A 25520-nucleotide genomic window follows, 5' to 3' on the forward strand; every position below is an offset into this window, starting at 1 on the left:
TGAGGAGGTCGGTGGGGTTTTTCGCTGTGGCGCGTCGGAACTGCTGATCGATGAGTTGAGCGCCATATCTTGTTCTTATGAGGGCATCTTTCAGCATCTGGAGGTGTCTGTTGCGATCCTCCTCATCTGAGCAGATCCTGTGTATTTGGAGGGCTTGTCCGTAGGGGATGGCTTCTTTTACGTGTTTAGGGTGGAAGCTGGAGAAGTGGAGCATCATGAGGTTATCCGTGGGCTTGCGGTACAGTGAGGTGCTGAGGGGACCGTCCTTAATGGAGATGCGTGTGCCCAAGAATGCAACCGATTCCGGAGAGTAGTCCATGGTGAGTCTGATGGTGGGATGGAACTTGTTGATGTCATCATATAGTTGTTTCAGTGATTGCTCACCATGACTCCAAAGGAAGAAAATGTCATCGATGCATCTAGTGTATAGCATTGGTTGAAGGTCCTGTGCGGTGAAGAAGTCTTGTTCGAACCTGTGCATGAAGATGTTGGCATATTGAGGTGCGAATTTTGTCCCCATGGCTGTTCGTGTGTCTGGATGAAGAACTGGTTGTTGAAGGTGAAGATATTGTGGTCCAGGATGAAGCGGATGAGTTGTAAAATTGCATCTGGAAACTGGCAGTTGACGGCATTGAGTACTGAGGCCGTTGCAGCAATGCCATCATCGTGGGGGATGCTGGTGTAGAGTGCCGAGACATCCATTGTGACGAGGAGTGCTCCTGGTTCAACTGCTCCACGTGTGCTGAGTTTGTGTAGGAAGTCCGTAGTGTCGCGACAAAAGCTGGGGGTTCTTTGTACAATGGGTTTCAAGATGCCCTCGACATCTGGAGACAATACACATCTCTTTAACCTGTGTTGAATGCTCCCTCCACCCACATTGTCTGTACCTTTAAGACCTGGCTGGCTGTAGAGATTCGCATTCTAATTAGTATTCTGTAACTTGATTTCTGTGTCTGTGCACTGTTTGAGAGCAGATATCCACTCCATCTGACGAAGGAGCAGTGCTCCGAAAGCTTATGGTATTTGCTACCAAATAAACCTGTTGGACTTTAACCTGGTGTTGTGAGACTTCTTACTGTGCTTACCCCAGTCCAACGCCGGCATCTCCACACCCTGAGCTTCTGCCAGACTTATTTGGGTTAATATTCCCAGGTTAGTCATACCCTGGGTACGCCCTAATGAAGGAGATGATCTCCTGTTGCATATCACTGAATCACTGGGAGCAATTAACTGATACAGGAAACTCCCCCTCAGATAGCAATGGTGTCTTGGGAGCTTGGGAGGCACACACCCTTTCCTGCAGTGAGCCATCTGGCTATTTTGATACTTTCTCAGCTAGGATAAACCTTTCAGGTTTGATGCTAAGAGAAAGTCATTAACTCTGTGGAAGCAATACGGTCAAACAATTGAATACATGATGCAATCCTGTGGATACACTGATTGTGCCTTGAATCTCCCTCTCGATAACATCCACTCATCTCATTTCTCATCCTGCGCCACTTGAAACTCTATTCTCTGGTAATCACTCACTTCCTTTATAAATCTTTTGGGCTGTATCACCTCAATCTCTCAGATCCATGGCCTTTCATAACATATTAAATGTTATTATAGAACATATAATAGGGTGCCTTGCAAAATTCCTTCCCTCACAGTCACCAAGGCCCCTGAAGCTCGAGGCACCATAGAACCTTCTGAGTCATTTGAGTTCATTATTCAGACTGCGAGTCTGGTAAAGCTTCTAATTACTTGGTAATAGCTTGTGGATCAATTATTTCATATTAATCCATTCAATTCCTCAAAAGGTTGTGCATTTTTTCTCTTTAACCACTGCTTCCAAGAGTTTAGCTTTTTTACTGCTACTTTATGCATGAGCTTTCAGTCTTTTAAATTTACATCAGTAAGATGCAGGCTGAAGCAATTCAGAATTGCATACTCTACAATGTGATAACCAATTATGTGGACCAAACATATCTGCAAAAGTACTGTTGCCTCACAGCGCCAGGGACCTCGGTTCAACTCCGGCCTTGGGTCTTTGTCTCCATGTCTCCGTGGGTTTCCTCTGGGTGCTCCGGTTTCCTCCCACAGACGTGCAAGTTAGGTGGATTGGTCATGGTAATTTGCCCCTTAATGTCCCAAGATGTGTAGCTTGGGGCGATTGGTGGGGTAGGTAAGTGCATGGAGTTGCAGGGATAGGACCTGAGTGGGATGGTCTGTTGGAGAGTCAGTGCAGACTCGATGGGTTGAATGGCCTCTTTCTGCACCATAGGGATTCTATCATTCTATTCATCAACATTTCTGCGTCGCCACAGCTCCTGTACTGGCAGATTTTTAATTGAACCGTCCTCTACAATTACATTCATGCACCAATCTCCTCACCAAAAGTCCCTAAAAGCCCTTAGGCCTATTAGGCGAGTGTATTTCAGCCTAAGCTACAAGTTCACAGCTATCTGGATAGAGCACATTGCATTTCGCATCCCCAAAACCTACATGATCTGTGCTCCTATTGTGCTCTTTTCATTGGTTGACACAGCTCAGAATTGACCGCCAGATTCCCGGATTCCTCTGTCATCAACATTGAATTATGCTGCTGGAATATCCACTAAGATTTGGCTCCCATCGCTCTCCTATTTAGGATTGCCAACTCTGATTGAACATATTATGGAGTTCGGATCATGTGACTTAACGTCCAATCATGCGATATTTTGTGCAGAACAAACGTGAATAATGAAACGTTGTGGTGCTGACATGCATCTGCTGACTGGATAGATCCTGTTAGCATTTTCTTGACAGGTTTGAGGGGGATTCGATTACTGACACACCAGTCGGGAACATAAAAGGTCAGAGGGCAGCCACCATCTGAGATGCACTGCACTGTTTGTAAATTAGTCTTGCTTTTCTGATTCTCAAGAAAATTGGGTTGAAGAAATGGTCTTCAAACAGGAAACTGACATGTACTTTGCCTTGGCAGCAGTTTCTCAGAGTAACTCATTGAATAAGGATGCAGCCTATTAAACACTACAATCAAAGAAACCTTCTTCAGAATTTTGTACCCAACAACTTAGCTAAGATGGGAGTAAGGAAACATTTAAACACAATGAGAGTTCCAGTCAGTAAAAAAGAATTGCACTATAAATACCACACCTGAAATTCATTTCAACTTTGAGTTTTGTGTCTCTTGTAGCTATTTCGCAAAGGGTAATTCAATATGGACCGGCGATAAGTTATTCCCACAATCTCTTGCTTAATGATTTAAATGTGGATCACTATCCTAATGGCCTGGCAGAATCTGAAAGATTGGATAGAGAACAGGATGGGGCAGCATGGTGATTAGCACTGCTGCCTCACAGCGCCAGGGACCCGGGTTCGATTCCAGCCTTGGGGACTGTCTGTGTGGAGTCTGCACATTCTCCCCTGTCTGCGCGGGTTTCCTCCCAGTGCTCCGGTTTCCTCCCACACTCCAAAGATGTGCAGTTTAGCTTGATTGGCCACACTAAATTGCCCCTTAGTCAGAGGGACTAGCAGGGTAAATATGTGGAGTTACGAGGATTGGGCCTGGGTAGGATTGTGGTCGGTGCAGACTCGATGGGCCGAATGGCCTCCTTCTGCGCTGGAATTCTATGATTCTACGAATTGAAATTCTGTGATGGGGAAATTCCCTGAGGTTGCTTCCACTCTACGCTGTAATGTTGCCGTGACAGCCATTTAGGCTCCTCAAGTGTTGGCAAAAATAATGATTGGGCAAAAAATTGGAAGTAGAAGCAAGAGCTGTCATAGCTAAGGTGAGAGCAAAGAGATACAAAAGGGTCCAGAGGGGTAATTTCTTCACTCAAAAGGTAGTGAGGTGTCTGGAACAAGCTGCCAGAGGTGCAAACCTTGGCGACCTTCCGAGTTTATTTTTCAGTTAAATCCCATACATTGCAGCACCCAACAGTCCATTCAAACTGAAGTTTGATCTCATTCCCAAAATCTACTATCTATGTACAGCACTGCATAACAATCATTGGTCACATTATGAACAAATAGAAAGTAGTTATCTGGTATTATTCTTATTTCATATCTGCCCGAGGTCATAAAGGAGATGAGTACACCAGAGGCTGGAAGCCAGAATAAGAGTTGGGAAGGGAGGATTTGTGGCCCTACAGTTACTGAGGTTATGAGTGAAGGCGAAGCAGGGCCTGGTGTCATAAAGGATAAAGGACAGCAAAGTTTCAAATGAGTGGAAGTGCTATACAGCATAGAAAACAGGAAAAGAGAGTATTGGAATAATCAAATTTGGAAGTATTAAGAAGGAAAAGAAAATTCAATCTAAATAGTGGCAGCACAGTGGTTAGCCCTGTTGCCTCACAAAGCCAGGTACCCGGGTTCAATTCCCAGTTTGGGTCACTGTCTGTGCGGAGTCTGCACGTTCTCCCCGTGTCTGCGTGGGTTTCCTCCAGGTGCTCAGGTTTCCTGCCAGTCCAAAAGATATGCTGGTTAGGTGCATTGGCCGTGCTAAATTCTCCATCATTGTACCCGAACTGGCGTCGGAGTGTGTCACTGTAACTCCATTGTAGTGTTAATGCAAGCCTACTTGTGACACTAATAAATAAACTTTAAATGAGATGAATTTGGAAATTTTGAGGTAGAAGTAGATAGGTTTTTTAATGGAGAAATCATTGAATTGGAAGCTGAGCTTGGGATTCAATGGGAAGCTATGACTGCAAACATGAAAAATGACCAAGGAGAGAGATAAAGTCATTGGTGAGAGCGTGAAATCTGTTGCAAGAGCCATTGATGATGGCTTCAGTTTTCCCAATGTCTAGCTGGAGCAAATTGCAGCTCTACCCAGACTGAAATTCCAACAATGCATCTGACATGATAAAGCCATTGGAGGGGGTCAAGAGAGATGGATGAAAGGCAGATCTAGGTATCATCTGCATAGATTTGGAATCTGGATCCATGTTTGCATATGTCATTGAGGGGCAACATGATAGTCAACATCTTTTCCCAAAGGTAGGGGAGTCTAAAACTAGTGGGCATAGGCTTAAGGTGAGAGCAGAGAGATACAAAAGGGCCCAGAGGGGCAATTTCTTCACTCAAAAGGTAGTGAGTGTCTGGAACAAGCTGCCAGAGGTGGTAGTAGAGGCGGGTACAATTTTGTCTTTTAAAAAGCATTTAGACAGTTGCATGGGTAAGATAGGTATAATGGGATATGGGCCAAATGTGGGCAATTGGGAGTAGCTTGGTGGTTAAAAAAAGGGCGGCACGGACAATTTGGGTTAAAGGGCCTGTTTCCATGCTGTAAATCTCTATGATTCTATGACTATGACTCTATGTAGGTGAGAAGAGGAGGTAGCCCAAGCTTGGGAACTCCTGAAGTGATACTGTGGGGTGGAAAGAGATGATCTGGCAACAATGATAAGAGTGAAATCAAGCAACGGTAGGTTCACTGAGTTGGACAATGAGGCATGTCAAATGCTACAAATAGACAATGATGAGGAAGAGGAACAAGACATCAGAGTTGCAGAAAATGCAGTTGGCAACTGTTAGTGACATTGCAGTGCTGCAGAAGGGGTGTAAATCTGATTGCAAGGATTCAAGGATGAAATTGCAGCTGAGCGGTCAAGGGGCCATAGAGGGATAAAGGGGGTAATCCTGATTTTACATACCGGGAGAGTTTAGGGAGCTGGGATGTTTTGGCTGCTGGCAACTAAACTTTGAGACTAGTATTATGTCCTTATAAACATTCGCCCTCCAACCCCAGTTGCATGAAATAGTGTTGAGAAGGGGTAAAGGCAGAATATTTGCATTGCAGCGACACATTTAATGGAGAAAGAATAAACATGTATACACTTATCTTGATACTTTTGATACTAAAATAAATCATTTTTAATTTGATACAACAGGTACAACACTTTACTTTCTTTCCAATACAGTCATTAAGCATATTGGCAGAATATGGTAGCACAGTGATTAGCACTGCGGCCTCACAGCTCCAGGGACGTCAGTTCGATTCCCAGCTTGCGTCACTGTGTGTGTGGAGTTTGCACGTTCTCCCCGTGTCTGCTTGGGTTTCTTCTGGGTGCTCCAGTTTCCTCCCACAGTCCAAAGATGTGCAGATTAGGTTGATTGGCTATGCCAAATTGCCCTTTAGTATCCCGGGATGTATATGTTAGAGGGATTAGCAGGGTAAATATGTGAGGTTTCGGGGATAGAGCCTCCTTCTGCACTGTAGGGTTTCTATACTGCTACTTTATTCAATATTCTTCTCCTATCCAGCACAAATCTTATTTTATAAGCTGTCTGATAGCCAAAGTTATTTAATTACATTCCTGTGGCAATATTTTGATCGTTAATAATTGGTCAAATCCACTTTAAGAATATATTTCCATGAGAAATCCAATCTTTTGTACACAGTATTTGTGGAGGGAGTTCTGTAGCTCCTGAGCTTTCAAAATGGGTTTGAACATATCTATTATTATCTGGATGATGGTGTTAAAATGACAGCATTGTTTCCATCAGCATGAACTGTTAGTGAAATTGTACCCTGGCCTGAGTCACTACCTTCAGGACAATAAGGAAACAGGAAACAAGCTGAAGATGGTAAATAAAAGTGTCTTTTGGTGAGAAGGGATCATTGACGTGTGAAATTTCACAAAAGCCAGTTTTGAAACCTCTGCTTTTTTATACTATTCTTAAATAATTTGTCGGAAGGTATGTTTAGTATTAAAATTAACAATTAGCACAATCTATTTAGCCTCATGACGAAAGAAATCATAGAAACCCTACAGTGCAGAAGGAGGCCATTCGGCCCATCGAGTCTGCACCGACCACAATCCCACCCAGGCCCTACCCCCACATATTTTACCCGCTAACCCCTCTAACCTACGCATCCCAGGACTCTAAGGGACAATTTTTAACCTGGCCAATCAACCTAATCCGCACATCTTTGGACTGTGGGAGGAAACCGGAGCACCCGGAGGAAACCCACGCAGACACGAGGAGAATATGCAAACTCCACACAGACAGTGACCCGAGCCGGAAATCGAACCCGGGATCCTGGAGCTGTGAAGCAGCAGTGCTAACCACTGTGCTACCGTGCCGCCCGTGCTAAAGCAGAAGAGCAATTTCTTATTTTAAGTAAAAAGTACTCTTTATTCTACATTTCATTGCAATGGTTCATTTTCAGTGCATTACTTTCAAAATGGTGAAGGAATGATGGTTGAAGGATAATGCGCACCAGAAATCAAACAGAGGAAAGCCTATATTACACAATGGGTCATGTGGAATTTTCATATGGAGCTAAGCTCAACCCCAAGAGAAATACCAAGGAGAGATATTAAATGTTCATGAGGAGAGGCACAAACCTGATCTTAGGCACGATCTTAGCACCCGTTCAGGCCACATTCCCGCTGTAGCGAGAATTTGGCAGCCAGCCAAATGTCCGTTCACTGCGGTAGGATGGGAAAATCCCGCTAGTGTGAACAGTGTTAAGATTGCAGCCAATTTGCTTTCCAATCAGAGTCACTAATTAGGAAACCTAACACTGGGATGAGAGCCTGCAGGAAAAAAAATGAAAAGGAAAATGTAGATACATCAGCATTCATGTGAGCTTGTTATCGATGAAATTCATCAAATATCCAGTGCATTTCAATGTCATTTGTCTGCAAGGTTACTTTAATCATGTGCAATTTATACAGCATTTAGGGAGGAGTGAACTGAATGATTTTGGAATTCAACAGGAGAATAAAGAAAATGATCACTACAACTTTAATTTAAATTATCCAAAGAACAAAAACACAATATTACCAAGACTTATCTAAGACTAAAGAATAGGAGAAAGGTCTTCCTCAATGCAGTAGATATGTGGAATTAGCTACCTTTAAAATCTGATTTGAATTTTAAAAAAGACGCATGATTATCTGGGTAAGAACAGAATTAAACTTTAGATATAGATTATCAAGTTGCAGAACATTATGTCTCCAGCGCTGCTGGATATAATATTAGATTGATTCACTGATGCTTCACAAGATTATTGAACAGGTTAGTGACAAATTACAGAACATTTTCTTCTTGGAGGTTTTACCAATGGTTAATCATCTCCTTCAGGAGGCTGAATAAATTGGATCAAGTCCCTAATAGTGCAAATGGTACATGGTCTGAAAGAACTGGATCAACTTAAGTGAGTCAAACAATCCTTTCTCAGTTGCTATGGATAGGAGGGGGGTTCATTTGAACTGTCCTGAAAAGACCTCTTACCACTTGTCTGTAAACAAAAAGGTGTTTTAATTTTGATTTCCCCTTTTATAAATGGTGGCATATTTCCCAATCCCTCAGCTTTGGTGCGATCCAATTCTCTATTAATAAAGTCCACACCAAACTCAAGATGGGAGGAACTGAAAGGGTTAGTTTATTTGCACACACTCAAATGCTGGAGGAAGGTAATGAAGGGTGAGGTAATGCATTTTGGAATGTCTAATACAGATAGGAAATATACAGCAAATGGCAGAACCCTTAGGAGTATTGATAGGCAGAGGGATCTGGGTGTACAGGTACACAGGTCAAAAAGTGGCAACGTGGGTGGAGAAAGTAGTCAAGGCATACGGCATGCTTGCCTTCATCGGCCAGGGCATTGAGTTTAAAAATTGGCAAGTCATGTTGCAGCTTTATAGAACCTTAGTTAGGCCACACTTGGAACAGTGTTCAATTCTGGTCGCCACACTACCAGAAGGATGTAGAGGCTTTGGAGAGGGCACAGAAAAGATTTACCAGGATGTTGCCTGGTATGGAGGACATTAGCTATGAGGAGAGGTCGAAGAAACTTTGTTTATGCTCACTGGAACGATGGAGGTTGAGGGGTGACCTGATAGAGGGGCATGGACAGAGTGGAAAGTCAGAAGCTTTTTCCCAGGGTGGAAGAGTCAATTACAGGGGGCATAGGTTTAAGATGCGAGCAGCAAGGTTTAGAGGAGATGTACGAGGCAAGTTTTTTTTTACACAGAGGGTGGTGGGTGCCTGGAACACTGCCGGGGGAGGTAGTGTATTCCCTGGAATTTAGAAAAGTGATGGGTGACTTTATTCAAACATAAAAGATCCTGAGGGGGCTTGACAGGGTAGATGGTCAGATGTTTTCACTAATGGGAGAGTCTCAAACAAGGGACCATAGCTACAAGACAAAGGGCCGGTCACTTAAAACTGAGGTGCGTAGAGGTTTCTTTTCACAAAGAGTGGTGGATCTCTGGAATTCTTTGCCTCAAAGGGTGGTGGAGGATGGATCAATAGAAGCATTTAAAGTAGAGGTGGATAACTATTTGATAGATCAAGGAATAGAAGGCTTTGGGGAAATGGCACAGAAAAGGATCAGCCATGATCGCATTGAACTGCAGGCAGGCTTGAAGGGCCTGAGGCCTATTCCTGCTTCTATATGTTGTGTGTATCCCCAATGAGTTCCCAAGATGGTTAAATGTTCCAACAATTAAGACACAGTCATTTTATGGGTACCTGGATTCAAATCCCACCACAGCAGGTGGTGGAATTGGAATTCAAGCAAAAGGAAATCCGGAATTAAAAATCTAATGATGACCATGAAATCATTGTCGATTGTCGTAAAAGCCTTTAGGGAATGTCCTTTAGGGAAGGAAATCTGCTGTCCTTAACTAAATGTCTTAAATGTGACTCCAGGGCAACAGCAATGTGGTTGACTCTTAATTACCCTCCAGCTGACCTCAGCACCAAAAATGACAAAGGCAAACGCAGCCCCCTCAGCCCCACAAAGTCCTCCATACTAACATCTGGAGGCTTGTGACAAAAATGGAAGAATGGATTCATTGACTAGTCAAGCAACAGCCTGACATAGTCATATTGACGGAATCATATCTAACAGATAATGTCCCAGACATCATCACCATTCCTGAATAAGTCCAGTTCCCCTGGCAGGACAGACCCAGCAGAGGTGGCAGCACGATGTTATACAGTCAGGAGGGAGTTAACCTGGCAGTGTTCAGCATTGACTTTGGGATCAATGAAATCACTTGACACCTGGTCAAGCATGGGCAAGGAAATCTCCTGCTAATTACCACGTACTGTCCCCCTTCAGCTAATAAATTAGTATTTTGAACACCACTTGATGGAAGCACCAAGAGTGACAAGGGCACAGAATGTACTCTGGGTGGGGGATTTCAATGTCCATCACCAAGAATGGCTTGGTAGCACCACTACTGACTAAGCTGATCAAGTCCTAAAGGACGCAGTTGCTAGACTGGGTCTGTGGCAGCTGGTGAGGGAACCAACAAGAGGGAAAAACAACTTGACCTCATCCTCACTACACTGAGTGCCATAGATGCATCTGCCCATGATAGTATCAGTAGCAGTGACCACCATACCGTCCTTGGGGATGAAGTCCACGTCTTCACATGGGAGGATACCCACCATCACGTTGTGTGGCACTGCTATTGTGCTAATCATAGAAATGCCCATAGTGCCCACCCCATCATTTAATACAATCATGGTTGATCGGACACTTCAGTGCCTTTTACACACACTGTCATAATACTTTACGTTGTTAATCAGATATCTATCAATCTCTGCTTTAAACATACTCACACGGCTGAGCTTCCAGAGCCCTCTGGGGTAGAGGATTCCAAAGATTCACAACCCTCTGTGCAAAGAAATTTCTCTTTCTCACCCTAAGTGGCGTCCCCTTATTTTGAAATTGTGCCCCTTGGCTTTAGACTCCCCAATCATGGGAAACACCTTACCTGCATCTACCCTGTCTATTCCTTTAATTATTTTGTAGGTTTCAATGAGATCACCTCTCATTCTTCAAAACTCTAGAGAATGCAGGCTCAGTTTGTCCAATCTCTCTTCATAAGACAGTCCCGCCATCTCTGGAACAAGTCTGCTGAATCTCTGCTGCACTCCACATGGCCATTAATTTCCTGAAGGGGACCACTCCAGTTATGGTCTAACAAAACTCCTATGCAATTAAACCAGGACCTCAAATCCTCGTGATGAAAGCTAATATTCTTAATAGCTTGCTGTATCTTAATGCTAGCCTTCAGTGACTAATGGAGAAGGACATCCAGGTCCCTTTGTACATGCACAATTTCTAATTTCTTACCATTTAGGAAACATTCTGCACATGTAATTCATTTTGGTAGAAGAAATCTCATTTTTCCACATCATATTCCATCTGCCATGTTCTTGCTCACTCATTAAGTCTGTTTGAATCCTCCTGTAGCCGCTTTACATCTTCCTCACAACACACATTTCTGCCTAGCTTTGTATCACCTGCAAATTTAGAAATAGTACATTTGGTTCCCACATCCAAATCATTGATATATGTTGTGAACAGCTAGAGCCTAATTACTGATCCTCGAGGTACCCCACCAGCCACAGCTTGGCAATGCAAGAATGACCCATTTATTCCAACACTCGCCTGTTAGCCAATCCTCAATCCATGACAATATGTTGTCTCCTATCCTATTTGCATTTATTTTGCTAATTAACCTCTGATGGAGGACTTTATTTGAAGCCTTCTCAAAGTCCGAATATACTTAATCCATCAACTCTCCTTTAGCAATTGTTAGTAACCACTTCAAAAAAACTCAAGTTCATCAAACACGATTTTCCATTCGCAAATCCATGCTGACTATGCCCAATCAATTCATGATTGTCTAAGTGTCTATTTATCACATCCTTTATAATAGATTCCAGCATTTTCCCTACCACTGATGTAAGGCTAACAGGTCTGTCGTTCCCCATTTTATCTCTCCCTCCCTTATTAAATAGTGGGGTGACATTTGCTACCTTGCTATCTTCAGGAACCATTCCAGAATCTATAGAATTTTGGAAGATGATCACCGATGCATCCACTATATAGTAATTTCTTTCAACATTGATACATAATATCAGGTCCTGGGGGCTTATCAACTTTTAGTCCCATTCATTTCACAAATACAACCTTCTTAATTATCCTATTTTCCTTCAACTCTGCATTCTCCCTAGTGCCCTGGAACTCTACTTCTAGGGAGATCTATATCTTCCTTAATGAAACAGACACAAAGTAATCATTTAGCTTTTCTGCCATTTCTCTATTCCCCATTATGAATTTTCCTGACTCTGCAGGTTAGATTTCAAACTGGTCCAGCAACTCGACTGGACAACAATGAGACACTGTGGGCCATCAGTAGCAGCAGAATTGTACTCAACCACAATCTGTAACCTCATGTTCTAGCAAATACTCCATTCTACCATTACCACCAAGTCAGGGGATCAATCCTGGTTCAAAGAGTGCAGGACAACATGCCAGGAGCAGAGCCAAGTTTACCTAAAAATGAGGTGCCAACCTGGTAAAGCTACACCACACAATTACCACCCCATTAGTCTACTCTCAATCAGTAACGTGATGATGCAAGAGATCATCAATAGAATCATCATACTGCACTTGCTTAGCAATAATCTCCTCACCGACACTCAGTTTGGATTCCGGTAGGTCACTCAGCCCCTGACCTCTTTACAGCCTTGGTTCAAACATGGACAAGAGAGCTGAATGCCAGAGTTGAGGCGAAAGTAACTGCTCTGGACATCAAGGCCTCACTTGACCATGTTTGGCATAAAGGAGCCCGAGCAAAACTGGAGTCAAGGGAAACTGGGGGAAAATTCTCCGCTATTTGGGAATCATATCAAGGAAGATGGGGTGATTGTTGGAGTTCAATCATCTCAGTTCCAGAACATCATTGCAGACATAGATTCTGTCATTTTAAAAGGTCGTTATACAGCTTTTAAAATTTTAGAAACTAGCCATGAAGAAATCTACTTTATTTTGTAAAACTATATAGTGTGAGGTCTTAGTTCCTTGACAGAGTTGATACTTGTGTTCAAGATGCTATGCAGTCTTGGGTTAGATTTGAACCTATGCTGCAATACAGCCAAGTCATTCCACCACTCAGCTCATATTTGCTCTTCACATAAAATTAAGCAAAGAGATAAGAAATACAATACCACAACTTTAAGTAAAGGTCGTACACAAGTTTAGTCACAAGATTCTCCCTCTGCTTTTATTCTGTTCATTACAATGAACAATTACATTTGAATACATTGCTCACTAAAATGGAACAAAAAAGTATAATACAATCTTACTGTGAGTGTCTCTTTTAAGGGTGATGATTTACAATTTTGCAACTAATACGAGCAAAACCAAAATAGTGATAACAATAATGTGAATTTCGAAAAAATCTAACAGATATAAAATCAACGTGGATCTCAACTCTAAAGATATTTTAAATCTTTAATTCTGGCACTGTTCTTTTTTTTAAAATCATTTTTTGAAAAAAGACAAAATTGCATTCTAAGCACACATATCGTCCTGCATTCTGGAGCAATAATGTGCAGTGCTACGGAGTAATGGAACCAGGGGTTACACCCATGATCGAGGATATTAGTAAGATACCAATCTCAGCCACATCATCATGGAAATACTTAGAAAAAGCTACATGTTTCCCCAAATGAAAATGAAAAAGTATAGGTACAACAGACATTGACTACTAGCATTTTTCTTTCTCCCTCTGCAGCCATTTCAGAGTTTGGGTTCATATATCTTGCTGGCCACAGAACCCAGTGAGACGAGAGGATCAATTGGAGTGGACAAAAGAAAATAGCTATTTTAAAAGGGAGGGTCGTCACACTTACAAACATCAAACATATACAGACCCTCAAAATTCTAAATGGAATATCTGAAAAATAGCATTATACCAAAAGGTTTCAATAAACATTTCGTATATATTTAGTTTGGAAACCTACTTGATAGGTTGTGAATTTCCTGCAAACAGTGTTTCATATGGCACAATAGATCAGTCTTCGATATAAACAAAAATAAATTTGTTTTCTGAGTAGTTGTTGTACAAAGGACAGTAGTCTATCCCGATGGAGACATCCTGATAGTAAAACCTTGCTACTTATCACCATTAAGCAAATGTGTCAAATGTGTGGGGAACAAAGCCCCACACAAATTTAAGCATTTAATCTCCATTATTAGAATACCAATTTATTGGGTACACTCAGTATTCAGGATTACATTAAATGCTGTTAATTATAGGCTATTAAGTATTTACTCAGGTTTTCCTCCCAATTTAGATCAAACCTTTACTTAGTAGGCAACATCTCTTCACTGGCGTTTGTATCTTGTATGCCTTTTAATTTTACTTTCTTACAAGACACATTTTGCATAATCATTTTATTTTCCAATATTCAAATACATTTTCTTGCAACACAAATTATATTTGCCATTGAATTTGCCTCTTTAATAAACACTCAAGCGTGCTTTTAAGTATCATTATTAGCTGATTAAATAACTTCTGTTTTGAACGAACTTGCATCACAACAAGTCCTGATCAATTTTACCACAAGTATGTGAAACGTCAACGGAAACAAAGAAAACTTGTACCAACATCTTTCACAAATTAGTTTATGGGCAGTGGGGAGCATTAATATATACAAGTCATTTGAAAAGGTCTCCCACAATGGATTAGGCACTTCGTTTAATTGAGCGTTTTCACTTCTACCATTCAGCGTCCCCGACAGCTTTAGAGAACACATAATCCCTCCCATTGAAGGTCATTATTCCATCCTTAAGATAGAATTTCCACCTGTTTTTGCTCCTGTGAATCTAATACAAAAAGAAAACACTCACAATAATGCAGTCAGTCAAACATAATATACCATAGTCACCAATGGTGGCAATAATCACTCCCATAAAATTGGCTTTCAAAAATAAAGGGAAACAAAGTAACAATGCCAATTTCATACAGTCAGCATTGGAGTATCAGAGTTATTCTATAATAGGATCAATAGAAAGAAAGAAATGCCTGAGAATAAACAAAAAAAATTGAAAGCACACAATCTTCAAGGCAGCACGGTGGCACAGTGGTTAGCACTGCTGCCAGGAACTCAGGTTCAATTCCCGGCTTGGATCACTGTCTGTGCAGAGTCTGCACGTTCTCCCCGAGTCTGCATGGGTTTCCTCCGGGTGCTCTGGTTTCCTCCCACAGTCCAAAAGACATTGGCCACGCTAAATTCGCCCTCAGTGTACCCGAACAGGCGCCAGAGTATGGAGACTGGGAGATTTTCACAGTAACTTTATTGCAGTGTTAATAACAAAAAAAAACAAAGAACAAAGAAAATTACAGCACAGGAACAGGCCCTTCGGCCCTCCAAGCCTGCACCGACCATGCTGCCAGACTTAACTAAAATTCCCTACACTTCCGGGGACCATATCCCTCTATTCCCATCTCATTCATGTACTTGTCAAGACGCCCCTTAAAAGTCACTACCGTATCCGCTTCCACTACCTCCCCCGGCAACGAGTTCCAGGCACTCAGCCTTCTCTGTGTAAAAAATCTGCCTCGTACATCTCTTTTAAAACTTGCCCCTCGCACCTTAAACCTATGCCCCCTAGTAATGGACTCTTCCACCCTGGGAAAAAGCTTCTGACTATCCACTCTGTCCATGCCTCTCATAACCTTGTAGACTTCTATCAGGTCTCCCCTCAACCTCCGTCGCTCCAGTGAGAACAAACCAAGTTTCTCCAACCTCTCCTCATAGCTAATGCCCTCCATACCAGGCAACATCCTGGTAAATCTTTTCTGTACCCTCTCCAAAGCCTCCACATTCTTCTGGTAGTGTAGCGACCAGAATTGAACACTATATTCCAAGTGCGGCCTAACTAAAGTTGCAACATGACTTGCCAATTTTTAAACTCAATACCCCGGCTGATAAAGGCAAGCATGCCGTATGCCTTTTTGACTACCTTCTCCACCTGCATTGCCACTTTCAGTGACCTGTGTACCTGTACACCCAGATCCCTTTGCCTATCAATACTCCTAAGGGTTCTGCCATTTACTGTAGATTTCCTATCTGTATTAGACCTTCCAAAATGCATTACCTCACATTTGTCCAGATTAAACTCCATCTGCCATCTCTCCGCCCAAGTCTCCAACTGATCTACATCCTGCTGTATCCTCTGATGGTCCTCATCACTATCCGCAAATCCACCAACCTTTGTGTCGACCTTACTAATCAATCCAGTTACATTTTCCTCCAAATCATTTATATATATATATTACAAACAGCAAAGATCCCAGCACTGATCCCTGAGGAACACCAGTTGTCACAGCCCTCCATTCAGAAACGCGCCCTTCCACTGCTACTCTGTCTTCTTTGACCGAGCCAGTTTTGTATCCACCTTGCCAGCTCACCTCTGATCCCATGCAACTTCACCTTCTGCACCAGTCTGCCATGAGGGACCGTGTCGAAGGCCTTACTGAAGTCCATGTAGACAACATCCACTGCCCTACCCTCATCAATCATCTTCGTCACTTCCTCGAAAAACTCAATCAAGTTTGAGAGACACAACCTCCCCTTCGCAAAACCATGTTGCCTCTCACTAATACGTCCACTTATTTCCAAGTGGGAATAAATCTTGTCTCAAAGAATCCTCTCCAATAATTTCCCTACCATTGATGTAAGGCTCACCGTCCTGTAATTACCTGGATTATTCTTGCTACCTTTCTTAAACAAAGGAACAACATTGGCCATTCTCCAATCCTCTGGGACCTCCCCTGTAGCCAGTGAGGATACAAAGATTTCTCTCAAGGCCCCAGCAATTTCCTCTCTTGCCTCTCTCAGTATTCTGGGGTATATCCCATCAGGCCCTGGAGACTTGTCTACCTTGATGTTTCTCAAGAACCCCAATACTTCCTTCCTTTTTGATCTCAACATGACTCAAACTATTTACACATCCTTTCCCAGACTCATCATCCACCAAGTCCTTCTCTTTGGTGAATACTGACGCAAAGTACTCATTTAATACCTCGCCCATTTCCTCTGGCTCCACACACAGATCCCTCCCTTGTCCTTGAGTGGGCCAACCCTCTCCCTGGCTACCCTCTTGCTCTTTATATATGTGTAAAAAGCCTTGGGATTTTCCTTAATCCTGCTGGCCAATGCTTTTTCATGACCCCTTTTAGCTCTTCTTAGTCCTTGCTTAAGTTTCTTTCTACTTTTCTTGTATTCCACACTTGCTTCGTGTGTTCCTAGCCTCCTAGCTTTGACAAATGCTTCCTTTTTCTCTTTGATTAGGCGCACAATATCTCTCGTTATCCAAGGTTCCCAAAACTTGCCATACATATCCTTCATCCTTACAGGAATGTGCGGTCCTGAATCTCTATCAACTTACACTTAAAAGCCTCCCACATGCCAGATGTTGATTTGCCCTCAAACATCTGCCCCCAATCTACATTCTTCAGTTCCTGCCTAATATTGTTGTAATTAGCCTTTCCCCAATTTAGCACTTTAACTTGAGGACTACACTTATCTTTATCCATCAGTACCTTAAAGCTTACTGAATTGTGGTCACTGTTCCCGAACTGCTCCCCTACTGAAACATCAACCACCTGGCCAGGCTCATTCCCCAATACCAGGTCCAGTATGGCCCCTTCCCTAGTTGGACTACCTACATGCTCTTTCAGGAAGCCCTCCTGGATGCTCCTTACAAACTCTGCCTCATCCACGCCCCTAGCACTAAGTGAGTCCCAGTCAATATAGGGGAAATTAAAATCTCCCACCACAACAACCCTGTTACTTTTACACCTTGCCAAAATCTGCCTACACATCTGTTCCTCAATCTCCCGCTGGCAGTTGGGTGGCCTATAGTAAACCCCCAACATTGTGACTATACCTTTCCTATTCCTGAGCTCTACCCATATTGCCTCGCTGTATGAGCCCTCTGACGTGTCCTCCCGGAGTACAGCTGTGATATTCTCCTTAACCAGTAGTGCAACTCCCCCACCCCTTTTACATCCCCCTCTATCACGCCTGAAACATCTATATCCTGAAATGTTAAGCTGCCAATCCTGTCCTTCCCTTAATCAAGCCTCTGTAATAGCAACTACATCATAGTTTCTAGTACTAATCCAAGCTCCAAGTTCATGTGCCTTACCTGCTACACTTCTCGCATTGAAACAAATGCACTTCAGTCCACCAGACGCTCTCTGATTTGCAATCCCACCCTGCCTACTGTTTCTGAGTCTTACTGGCCCTACTCTCTTGTTCCCCTTCAGCTAATTCACCTTTGCTTTGGGTCCCACCCCCCGGCCAAACTAGTTTAAATCCTCCTGTGTGACACTAGCAAACCTCCCGGCCAGAATATTTGTGCCCCTCCAGTTTAGATGCAACCCGTCCTTCTTGTAATATGAGCCTACTCACATTAGCACCTGGAGGAAACCCACGCAGACACGGGGAGAATGTGCAGACTCCACACAGACCCAAGCCGGGAATTGGACCCAAGTCCCTGCACTGTGAGGCAGCAGTGCCGCCCTTTGACATTCATCTGAACAGGCAGATGAGACCTTGGTTTAGTAACTAGTTATCACCCTATCAATGCAACATCGAAGTGTCAGTGTAGATAATGCATTCAAGTGCTAGAAAGCCGCTTGAAATTGGTATCTCCCGACTCAGGCAAGGCCTACCACTGAACTAGTAGTGGGATTCATTCTAAATATTTTTATCCAATCTAGTTTTTATGTACTTTAAAAAGCAAGCTAATAATGGTACACTCTCTATTCAAGGACAGCAAGAACAAGGCAATTGTGATAACATTGAAAAGCACACTGCTAGCTGTACAGCATATGACTAGCCTTTCCAGTTAAGACAGGCAGTTTTACCTTCAAAGAGAATCATAGCAATTTGCTGTACAGGAGGCCATTTGGTTCATCATGCCTGTGCCAATTGTAAAAGAGCCTCCAGCCTAGCCCACTTTCCTACTCTTGGTTTGTTGTGTTGTTGGTTACAGCACTTCAACTGTATATTCAAGTACTTTCTAAATGCCTTTACCACCTGTTCAAACAGCGAGTTCCAGATCTCATCACCCACTGGGTGGAAAGAATTCTCAACTTTCTCCTAGTCCTTCTACAAATGACCAAGTCATCTGGCTCAGCAAAGCAGATTCATATTTCTGCAGATGTTCTTAACACAATAGACAGCTCTTTCCTCCTCACCTCATTAGATTTTTCTTCCCTCAGTCCCTTCTCAGCTCATTATCTCCCTTCCTTCCTCCCTCCCCAGCTCACTATCTCTCCTCCAACCTTTCAGGAGTTTTTAAGCAAAGTTGCAGGGGAGCCTTCATTAGAGGTCCTGCAGGTTTAACTTTTTTTTTCCCATGAAAAAACAGCAGCATGATTTTACTTCCGGAACCAGTTTGAACAGAAGGAAGTTATTGCTTTCATTTGAGATAAAGAAAAACAACTGAAAGAGACACCAAGCAAAATCACACTGACCAAAAAGATGGTCAACACACCATACTGTGTTAAAATCTGTCCAACAAGAGATAAGTTGTGGCACGGAAAAAGAGATCAAAAATGCACTGCACATCTAAGAAAAAGTTCTAATTGTACTGAAAACTTTCTACTGGCTGGTATTGGAGGATTTGTGTTTGAATAAGATGATTTATTTAGTTTTAACTATAAGTAACTTACATTTTGGCTGTGCTTTTGTTAATATGGGCAGCATTCCTAACTCACAAAGGAAAATTAGATTTAAAGCCAAAAGTGCAGAGCAGGAAATATCACTACGTTACAACAGGAGTGTGTGTAAAGATTATGTTTAGTGGACATTAATGGGCGTGTAGTAAACATTACATTTAAAATATATATCTATGCAGGGCAAGAAGTGGCATAGTGGTACTGTCACTGGACTAGTAATCCAGAGACCCAGGGTAATCATCTGAGATAGAAATCATAGAAACCCTACAGTGCAGAAGGAGGCCATTCGGCCCATCGAGTCTGCACCGACCACAATCCCACCCAGGCCCTACCCCCACATATTTACCCGCTAATCCCTCTAACCTACACATCCCAGGACTCTAAGGGGCAATTTTTAACCTGGCCAATCAACCTAACCCGCACATCTTTGGACTGTGGGAGGAAACCGGAGCACCCGGAGGAAACCCACGCAAACACGAGGAGAATGTGCAAACTCCACACAGACAGTGACCCGAGCCGGGAATCGAACCCAGGACCCTGGAGCTGTGAAGCAGCAGTACTAACCACTGTGCTACCGTGCCGCCCAGGAGTGGGTTCAAATCCCACCACGTCAGATGGTGAAGTTTGAATTCAATAAAAATCTGGATGCTGACCGTGAAACCATTGTCAATTAACCTAAGCACCCATCTAGAAGGATAACCCCATTAAGGAAGGAAAATCTGCCATCCTTACCTGGTCTGGCCTACATGTGACTCCAGACCCACAGCAATGCGTTTTGGAAATACACTCAATTCAAGGGCAATTAGGGATAGGCAACACATGCTGGTCCAGTAATGGCCACGGATAAACAAAAATAGCCTTCCAGTTTCATCTTTTAAGGCTGTGCAGAAGATAGTTCCAAAATTTAGATCTGAAGCTTATTGTGATGAACTTTAAGTGACCTAGCTTATCCCCATTTTGAGATATGAAGATAAAGTGAAATAACTTAAGCACTCAAAGAACTCAAACTCTTGACAGAGTAACAATGTACTGTCAAAATGTATAGAATCTCTTTAGACTGACTGAAGAATATCATTCTGAAATATTCATCCTAAGGTACAATAAATTTCTATCTGATATGCAAGAAATATCTGTAGCCCTTCACACTGGTGGGGAAACAGGGAACTGGTCAGCCATTATATACTATGGCTTCATGTGTAAGTACCAAGGAAAGTCAGACCGAACAAGAAACAGTCTCTCTGGGAAGCAAAGAGAAGGGCACAAGTGTTCTGACAATGATATTACATGCTGGACAATCATCTCAAGGATGTAACAACTAACTAATTGGATGAACTGAGGACAAAAGGGTCTGTCATTAGCATGTAAAGGAGGGCAGTAGGTGAATGCAAAGGTTTGTAAGAACCTCAATTGGAGAAAATGGAGGATTTGACAGGTTGCAGTTCAAAATGTGTAATCTGCTCTGATGCCTCCAGAGAAACTGCAGAAAGATCTTTCAATCCACCAGCCTCCACATTCAACGGATCATACCCTATTTCCATGCTTCAGCGTGATACGACCATTAAAAACATCTGCAACCCTTCACCCCACCCCCAAACCACACTTTCAATATTCTGAAGGAATCCTTCTCTCCGCAACATTGTGATCCAATCTCCCATCAACCCCAGCACCTTCCCCCACAAGTGTAGGAAATACCACTTTTTTTCCCTTCCTTCCCATCATCTTGAGCCTAAAACACACACAGCTTGAACTTCATTCAATTTAGTGTGCTATATTTGTTGCTCACAATGCAGTCTGCCTTACATGGAGGAGATCAAATGCAGGTTGGAAGAACTATATGGAACACCTGCAATCAGTTACCATCAAGACCCTGAGCTTCTGATCGTTTGTCATGTTAATTTTCTGTCCACTCCCACATGACCTCTCTGTTCTGGGCCTCCATCAATGTTCTACTGAACTTAATGAATGCTGAAGAACAACCCTCGTCTTTTGATTATCCACTGCACAACCTTCCAGATTTAACATTGAGTTTAACTATTTCAAATCACACCATTTCCACTTTTTCCAGATAACAACTTCTGGTAATAATTCGACTGTTGGCTTTATACCTCCTCTGGATCCATTTGTTTAATTTCCAGTCCCTTTACTATCTATCTCTTCTTGCCTTATACCATCAATCATTTTGTCATCTAATCATTCTTCTCTTCCATCCTATTCCAGATCTTTCCTTTGGTCCTTACCTAGCCCAGCCCTACCCCTGCCTCTGTACTTGCTTAAAACTGGTTATGTTACCAACTTTTTCCAGTTTTGCTGAAAGATCATGGGCCTATATTTCTCTCCATAGATGCTGCCTGACCTGGACTTTTCCAGTATTTTCTCTTTTTATTACTGTAAACAATTGTGTCTTTGTAACAAGAGAAGGAACATTAATCAAGTAGTTAAGAGAGTCCGTTGCTTTATTAAGATGCTCGCTTTAAGCCAACTGCAAGAGTTAGCTAGTCCATTTAAAAGTCAGTTGGAAATGAGAAATGTGGTCAACGAAATCCTCCAGATAGCAACCATTATTTATAGCCAATGCTGTCTGTTATTTAAGAAGGGTAGCAAGGATAACCCGGGTAATTATAGGCCAGTGAGATTGACTTCAGCAACAATGAAATTGTTGGAGAAGATTCTTAGGGATCTATACACATTTGGAACTGAATGGTCTTAATAGCAACAGACTGCATGGTTTTGTATGAGGGAGGTCATGTCTCACTAATTTGATTGAGTTTTTTATAAGACCATAAGACAGGAGCAGAATTGGGCCACTCGACCCATCGAGTCTGCTCTGCCATTCAATCATGGCTGATATTTTTCTCATCCCCATTCTCCTGCCCTTTTCCTCATAACCCCTGATCCCCTTATTAAATCAAAAACCTATCTCTATCTTAAAGACACTCAATGACCTGGCCTCCACAGCCTTCTGCGGCAAAGAGTTCCACAGATTCACCACTCTCTGGCTGAAGAAATTCCTCCTCATCCCTGTTTTAAAGGATCGTCCCTTTCACCTGAGGTTGTGCCCTCTGGTTTTAGTTTTTCCTACTAGTGGAAACATCCTCTCCACATCCACTCTATCCAGGCCTCGCAGTATCCTTCTAAACTCCAACGAGTACAGACCCAGAGTTCCTCAACCATTCCTCATACAACAAGCTCTTCTTTCCAGGGATCATTCTTGTGAACCTCCTCTGGATCCTTTCCAAACCAGCACATCCTTCCTTAGATATGGGGCCCAAAACTGTTCACAATACTCCAAATGGGGTCTGACCAGAGCCTATACCCTCAAGGAGGGTATAGCAAGACTATGACACATTGAATCAAAGTATCATCCTCCATGTATCCCAGGTAGAAAATTCTATCACATATGGTTCCTTTATTAATTTGTACAACTATTTTACACACTTTTATAATACAAGTAATGAGGTCTTGTAGCACAATGGTAGCATCCTTGCCTCTGAGCCAGAAGCTCTTGGCTCAAGTCCCACACCAAGATTTGATGGCCCAGGAAAGTGCATTCATACTGAGGTCAAACAGGTAGAATATCAACTTCTACATCCTTCTAACTTATGCAAATTGAAGGCAGTAAAAGGGGGAGAGATTCCAGGTCAGTCATGTGATGGAAATAAATTGGAGCCTTCACTATCACAATCCATGACTCCAGGCTATAACACGCATGTAAGCGTGCAGCCATAGCAACTCAGACTCCTTGGGAGGTCAGTTGGCGGGATAGCTGGTGTAGATCAGACTGGTGTCAACAACAGGTTGGAATGGATTCTGGACCTGCCACCTTGCCCTACCCGTGGAGGAGATCATGGCATTATGAATCAGACCGGTGTTTGGGCAGAGTACTTGAGAGGAAGAATACAAGTACCCTTCTAATGTCAGCAGTACTGCTTTGAGTTTTAACCTGCTGATTTGCTCACTGAACTATTTTGTAGAGCAAATGAGAGAATTTCAATCTGCCTCAAAGTATTAATGACTTTTAAAAAATCCAGTTTGAAAGTTACAATTTATGAGAACAAGATTTTATTAATTACAAAGTGCAAACTGATCTCTAGTTAGGAGAACAATGAGACAGAGCTAGATACTGTTGTCGCACTATCCAATTACAATAAGACTTTGGTTTATTAGAATCCATGTTATGTAATAAGAATAAATTCCATTCCTTTCATCGCTATTCATCACATTATCCAAATCCTATGAACTCAACAGACGTAGGCACTTTATTGATTTTCTGGAAAGCAAGCTTAAAATTGATCTACTCAAACACAAATGTCATACTTTCATAGAATGTTATCATAGAAACCCTACAGTGCAGAAGGAGGCCATTCGGCCCATCGAGTCTGCACCGACCACAATCCCACCCAGGCCCTACCCCCACATATTTTACCCTCTAACCTTCGCATCCTAGGACTCTAAGGGGCAATTTTTAACCTGGCCAATCAACCTAACCCGCACATCTTTGGACTGTGGGAGGAAACCGGAGCACCCGGAGGAAACCCACGCAGACACGAGGAGAATGTGCAAACTCCACACAGACAGTGACCGAGCCGGGAATCGAACCCGGGACCCTGGAGCTGTGAAGCAGCAGTGCTAACCACTGTGCTACCGTGCCGTTCCTCTGGAACTTCCTCAAAGCCTTTGCCTTCCTTCATCCTTCTGCAGTTAAGAACGCTCTGAGGATCCACCTTTGCAACCGCATATTTGATCACATCTTGTAATTACACACCTACTCTGCTTGGGTCTGACTCCCAACTATGAATCACTTTCTTTGCTACATTAACAGAGTTAAATAAGTCTACATTTCAGGTGGTGGTGTGGGGGGGGGGGGGGGGGGGGGGGGGAACACCTTAATTAACAACAGGGGTGGGTGGAGAAGGTAAAGAATCTTCAATTGCCCTTAGGGAATGATGTTTCAAAATTAGCCTAAAATGGAGGCAATAAGCAAAAAAAAGAGGAACTTGTCCATTTTGAAACCCAGAGCTTCAAACACTAACAAAAAATACACTAGCACAAAGATCACCAAAAGCACACACGAAACTCTGAGCTGCCATCTTTTCTACATTCTTGTTTTGTCAACAAGCCAGACAGACATCAGAGCTTTTAAATGCGAGTTAAGAGAGTCATAAGTATATCACAAGTCTAGTTATAAACTGTCACTGCAATAGAACAAATAAGTTCCAATCATATGCCACTTTGTTTTCTAATATCCCCAATTATCGCTCTCTTTCCTGGAGATGTCTCTATCTTGTCTCAACATGTGGAAGAACAGCCAGATATATATTTCCTTCTAATTTTATCTCTCGCCTTGTGGGTAAATATCCAGTGTCTTCTTCCACCTTCCCAAAAATACTAGAATTGACAATTTATTACAACCAAGCAACAAACGCCAAGACTTATTGCTTATGACAAAGACAAAGACCTTTGTCTTTGAACCACTTGGTCAAAAATCACTTTTAAAATAAAAGCACATGAGCTTTGAAAGAGAAATTTATAAATACATATTTACTTGAATGTAATAACACAAATGCACTTACCTTGTCATATTGGCAAACAATTACATTTTCTGTATCAAACAGATCAGGTACCTCCTGTTCACTGACATCATCTCCTGAATTCAAAGGATCCTGTAAAACACAGCATGTGCAGATTAATTTATCCTCCATGAATTAGCATAGATTAATGAAAAATACATTTCCGCAAGCTTCACGTAAAAGTGAAGAACTTAAGTGAAGGACCAATCCCGACAGATTAGAATCGAGGGTGAAGAGAGTGAAGAAGTGTTAACATTTATTAAAACGGGAATGGAATATTAAAGTAGGGGGATTTTACAGTTTTGGTCTCCTTATTTGAAAAAGGATATAATTGCATTACAAGCAGTTCAGAAAAGTTCACTCGACTCATTCCTGGGATAAAGGGCATACCTCAAAGAAAGATTGAACAGATTTGGGCTTTACCCACTGGAGTTTAGGA

The 25520-nt window shown here is 42.4% G+C and overlaps 1 protein-coding gene across 1 annotated transcript in view; it reads right to left on the minus strand.

The window, feature by feature from the left end:
* Positions 1 to 13014: 13014 nt before the first annotated feature.
* Positions 13015 to 25520, minus strand: part of LOC144504904 (stonin-1-like) — an 83952-nt gene continuing 71446 nt past the window's right edge. Inside the window, exons 11-12 of the mRNA XM_078230653.1 lie at positions 25085 to 25174; positions 13015 to 14644 (exon numbers count right to left, since the gene is read on the minus strand). Coding sequence (XP_078086779.1) covers positions 14537 to 14644; positions 25085 to 25174 — 198 coding nt within the window. The 3' untranslated portion in view covers positions 13015 to 14536. The remainder of the gene's footprint in view (positions 14645 to 25084; positions 25175 to 25520) is intronic.

The sequence above is a fragment of the Mustelus asterias genome, chromosome 15 (assembly GCF_964213995.1).
Source record: "Mustelus asterias chromosome 15, sMusAst1.hap1.1, whole genome shotgun sequence".
Lineage (NCBI taxonomy): Eukaryota > Metazoa > Chordata > Chondrichthyes > Carcharhiniformes > Triakidae > Mustelus > Mustelus asterias.